At 34.6% G+C, this 5,058-nt stretch overlaps 1 protein-coding gene across 1 annotated transcript; it reads left to right on the plus strand.

The window, feature by feature from the left end:
* The first annotated feature begins 1,959 nt into the window (after positions 1–1,959).
* LOC149540710 (protein SRC2-like) lies at positions 1,960–2,505 on the plus strand. Its single transcript, XM_089802735.1, has one exon. It carries the CDS (start codon positions 1,960–1,962, stop codon positions 2,503–2,505), a length of 546 nt encoding a protein of 181 aa, XP_089658861.1.
* The last annotated feature ends 2,553 nt before the right edge of the window (positions 2,506–5,058 follow it).

Genomic DNA, 5,058 nt, shown 5'->3' on the forward strand with positions numbered 1-5,058 from the left:
ACCCCCCTGTGAACGCAAACCAGCCACGACCAACAGTCGCAAACAGGAAGCAGGTAGGGCACGTGGGCCCTAGCCTGCGCCCAGATAACACATAGCGCCATCATCCTTGATACATTCAATGTAATAAAATAATTATTAATCTATTAATGAAATAATAATTAATCTATTAATAAAATTATTATTATTATTATTACTAACATTTTTATAATCAATTATAAGTTTAAATAAATTAATTAATAAATTTTAAATAAGCCCCAAGTTGCAGTGTTTATGATACTTACAATACTTGGTTCAAGACAAGGCTACTTAAAAATCTCCCTTCAATTGTCAAATAACCAATAAAACTTTTAGTTCATCCTTGAGTGATAATAATTATCACTTGTCTTATATAGAGCATTGCAAAAATTTTAACATACATGTAAACTATATAGCACATGTTTTTTAAAACCATATATCTATAGTAAGAATACATTACAAGTAGGCATATATATAAACTATATCACACATTACAAAAGTTTAAACAAGTATACATCTAAACTAAGAACCTCCTTCAACTAAACAACCACATACTACAAAAATTGAATTTATAATTAAAATTTAACTAGAACTATAAAAGTTTGAAAATACACTAAAATGCTATTGAATTTATGGGTTCTATTGTGTAAAGTTTTTTTTCCATCAATGTTTCTAATCACGCTAAATGATCCATCGTCATGTAGTATGATTGAAAAAAAACTTTACATAGCTTCGACTCTCTTGCATCTTGATAATATATTACCTAGTATGATTTAAAATGTTAATGAAAAAATTATTTGCATAATAGAACCTAAAAATTCAATAGCAATAAAATCTAACCATTAAATTAAATTACATGAAAGGAAATTAAAGGGAATTGTTTATAATGAATAATTTGAAAGTAAAATACCTCAAGGCACTATATTCTTTTGTTGAAAATATCTGAACCAAAAAATGTAGGTAGATATTTTGATAACTTAAAAATGAATACAAATTCCAATTCTAAATACTTTGGCTCATTTGATTGTGGGAATAGGAATAGCTATTATGGAATACTTATTCTGGAATAGAAAATGGGGGTACATATTCCTATTCTTTGTTTGGTTAAGCCAAAATTTGATAGGGAATTCGTAGACACAAAAATTTATATTTTCTAAAATAAATAAAACTGGAATAGGAATACGTATTCCAATTCCACCTATTTGGGTGGAATTGCAAAACCTCATTTTTGGGCCAAAATTGAAATACGTATTTCAATTTTATTTCATATTCCAATTCCAATTTGATGCATCCAAACGAAGAATTCAAAATTTTAAGAATTTGCATATGCCTATTGCAAAACCTCATTTTTGGGACAAAATTGGAATATGTGTTCCAATTTTATTTCATATTCCAATTCCAATTTGATGCATCCAAATAAAGAATTCAAAATTTTAAGAATTTGCATATGCCTACTCCTTTTGTATTCCCATTGCCAAACGAGCCCATGATGACTTAAAAATGAATATAAATTCCAATTCCACTTCATTGATTTTATTTTATTTTTTGTTTGTTCGGTTTTTTTGGTTGTGTGTGCAAGGATAATGGGCTATTTGCTTTAATGGCGAGCAGGGTGTGCAATTCTGTTTCCAATTGCTTGTCAACTCTTGATGCATTTGTATTGACTACACTCTGCTTTGCATTGAATCGAGTCCGACGTATAACACCCCAAAATATCAAATTCAAGGACACGCAAGCAAATGCAGAAAAACCCCCAAAATATCAATCCAAGGAACAATCCCCAAATTCTCCTATAAAACATCCACTGTGCCAGAGTTTCATTCCATCGCCTGCATCAAATAGCTTCTTCTCCTTCATCAAGGAAAGAAACATCTTGCGCAATTCAAGTTCTTTGTGCAAATTAGGCGCAGAGAAATCCATCTTTCTGCAAGAATGGAAACGCGAATGATCGAAGCGATCGGTATGGAAATAATCGTGGAATCCGCCAGCAAGCTCAAGAAGTCAAAAATGGTGCCGAAAACGAGGGCTTTCGCACTTTGCTTCATTCACGGTCCAGGCAAGCACGGCCGCAGACTGTTGGAGCACACAACGGCGGTAGACAGAGAAAACGGAGGAAACCCTAGCTGGAACGAAGCCATTTCCTTTGCCCTCCCTGATTCTTCCCTTCGGCAGGACCGCCTGCTATTTACGGTGCAAATATTCAACCAGAGGACTCGGAGCCCTACTGTCATCGGCCATGTGACCGTGCCGCTGAAAGATTTGGCAAAGCAAATGCTTGGAAATGGCGAGAGCTTCCAGGTGCTCAGCCCTTCCGGAAAGCCGAACGGAAACCTAAATATTTCGGTGAAGTTGAGCAACAAAACCAGAATTCATGTCCATCAGTTCCTCCACCCGAGGACGCATTCCCTGACCGGAAGGGGCAACGATTTGTGTGCTCAGACTGCTTCTAGTGCGATCATGATGGCGGTGATCTCCAGCAGCATTTTCTGAAATAAATTGTCCTCGTGAAACTAATTTGTAAAATTCTTTACTCACAATTTGGGGTTTTTAATTAACATTTTCTGAAACAAATCTTGCTTCTGAAATAAGTTTGGGCAATTCTTTACATACAGTTCGGAGATTTCCAGTACTCTTTTTCCTGAAATATATCAGCATTCAAACATGTTTTACTTAATCATTTATTGCCCCGAATGTGAACAAAAGAGTTCATTATTGCTCCAAAGTAGAGCTATTCAAATGCAACTTCCGGGCGAACATGGTTAAGGTTACTAATTTTACATGTTTAAGTTATTAATTTTACACCTGTAACATCATATATGACACAACATGTCTGACCTCATCAGCAATAAAAGTACCGACAACCCTAGCTCAAGGACTTCTGTACAATTCAATTTATGTTCAAAATAGCTGACCTACTAGTCTAAGACACAACTTAGTTAAAGTGTATAGTTAATATATTTTGTTAGTCCTTGCCTTTTAGGCGGGATAGCATAGTTTTCATCCTGTTATTGATGCAAATGGTCAGATGACAATTACAATGAACATAAGTAATGCTTTAATAGATAATTTCTTGCCATAGTTAACAGTTGGGTTCAACATACGAATTACTAAGTTTGATGTGCAAAGCAAATCACAATTCGAATGAGGAGATGCGCCTTGCTCTCTTTTTTTGAAAAGCAAAAGCAAGCTGACCACTATAAAACCTATTTGCAAGTACCATTGCCTCACACCTGACATGACAACTGCTCCCCTAAGAGACCTTAAATCCATCTATCCAGTAGGCTCCTTTGGTGCCATTGCCACAAGCTATCACAACAACAGAGGTCACCTTGAAGTACATGTCAAAGATGGTGACTCACAGTATGATAGGGCCTTGGTAAATGCTTTCCCTCTATTTATTCAAATTTATCTCCATCTTCTCACTTTGGACTAACAACTTCTTACCTTCCTACTAATAACTAAATTCTACATTCACAAGTGCACATGCCAAGCAACTATACAAATTTGTGGGCTCCTCTGATTCGCCTGATCTCAACAGCAGACATGCCCTTACTACTCTTCAAAAAAATTGTTTGCAATACTGCTTGGGGTTCACCAATCATCCGCCCATCACAGTTTTCATTTGTCAAACAACTTAACGACGAATGAACCAAAAACCACCTCAAAAGTCTTGCCAGATCCAATCTACAGGTAAGTACAAAATGCACGTTCTTTTATATTCCAAATTCCACAAGACTAACCCATTCTTCAAACAACTCATGCTTATGCCCTTCATTTTGTAGGTTGTCAACACAATGAAGGCCGCCATCTCTTAACATATGATAACTTTGTTGATCTTGACTCTCTTGACTATACTCACTGTCACAGACCTGCAAAGCTTACATTTCACCACAATTTGTTATGCACATTGCACAGACATGAAGGCAACATTGACTACACCTTACAAGGGGATCTCCTAAAGCAATACTTTCCAGAGATCGCTTCCATAACATATAAGGAGTACCAAGAAAACATTTCAAGAATGGTCTATGCCCTATAGAAATTGCAACTATATGGCATATTCACAATGGCTATCAACAATGATATTGTAAAGATTGTAAAGCAATGACTTTTAGCTGACATAAAGCATTGGTCTATACTTACAAAGCACCCAACCTCCTATGATGCACCACAATGACCTTTCTATTTTGCATGGCAACCTCTACATAGACTATATTTATATTTATCTCATATAACAAACACTAATTTTGTATAGTGCAACAAACAACAAAGATTATATTTGTCTGAAGTACAAAGACATTGCACACCGCTCATTATAGACACACATTTATGACTTATTATGACTGTTGCTTGCACTTGCCAATATCAACCTACTTATTTTGTATTAATTATTACTGTATGAGTCTTCCACCACTTCAAACTTAAAAGACCTCTATTGAATTCAAGCATATAAATATTTACAATGTCTGTCAATTATTTCATTTCTCCAAATGGTTGTATAAATCTTTACTCTATTTCAAATTTGCTTTGTCAATTATTCTATTTCTTCAAATGACTACTTTACTTCCTAGTTGATTCTATATCATATAGGCATTAGATTTCAACGTTTACTTTGAAAGCTAGTAGGCTTGTTTCTTGTATTCACTTTATGTTCACTATAGGATTTTAACATTGTATTTCCTGTCGCAAAATCTAATTTTCAATCAAATTTATGGACATGCTCATGGTTGTCATTAGAGCTTATTAAAGGAAGGTTCAAAGTTGCAATTTAATGGTGGTTTCTATTCCAGAGAGTTATATTTTTAGTTCCTAACATTTTCTCAATCTACTTGTATTAGTAAATACCATAGATGACTTTCATGGGTTTGGTTGAGATTTTTCACTGATATTTAAGTTCTTTTTCTATTGTTGTCAAATGTCAAATGATATGGGAAACTAGAAAGGTTGGAGACATTACCTATGATTTTACATTTATTTCTTTTACACTTACTGTCCGACACAACTATAAGGAAATAAAGAAATTTAACCACAAGTCATAGATTT

This window comes from Cupressus sempervirens, chromosome 9, assembly GCF_028749045.1.
Source record: "Cupressus sempervirens isolate cs-2001-9-10 chromosome 9, ASM2874904v1, whole genome shotgun sequence".
Classification (NCBI taxonomy): Eukaryota; Viridiplantae; Streptophyta; class Pinopsida; order Cupressales; family Cupressaceae; genus Cupressus; species Cupressus sempervirens.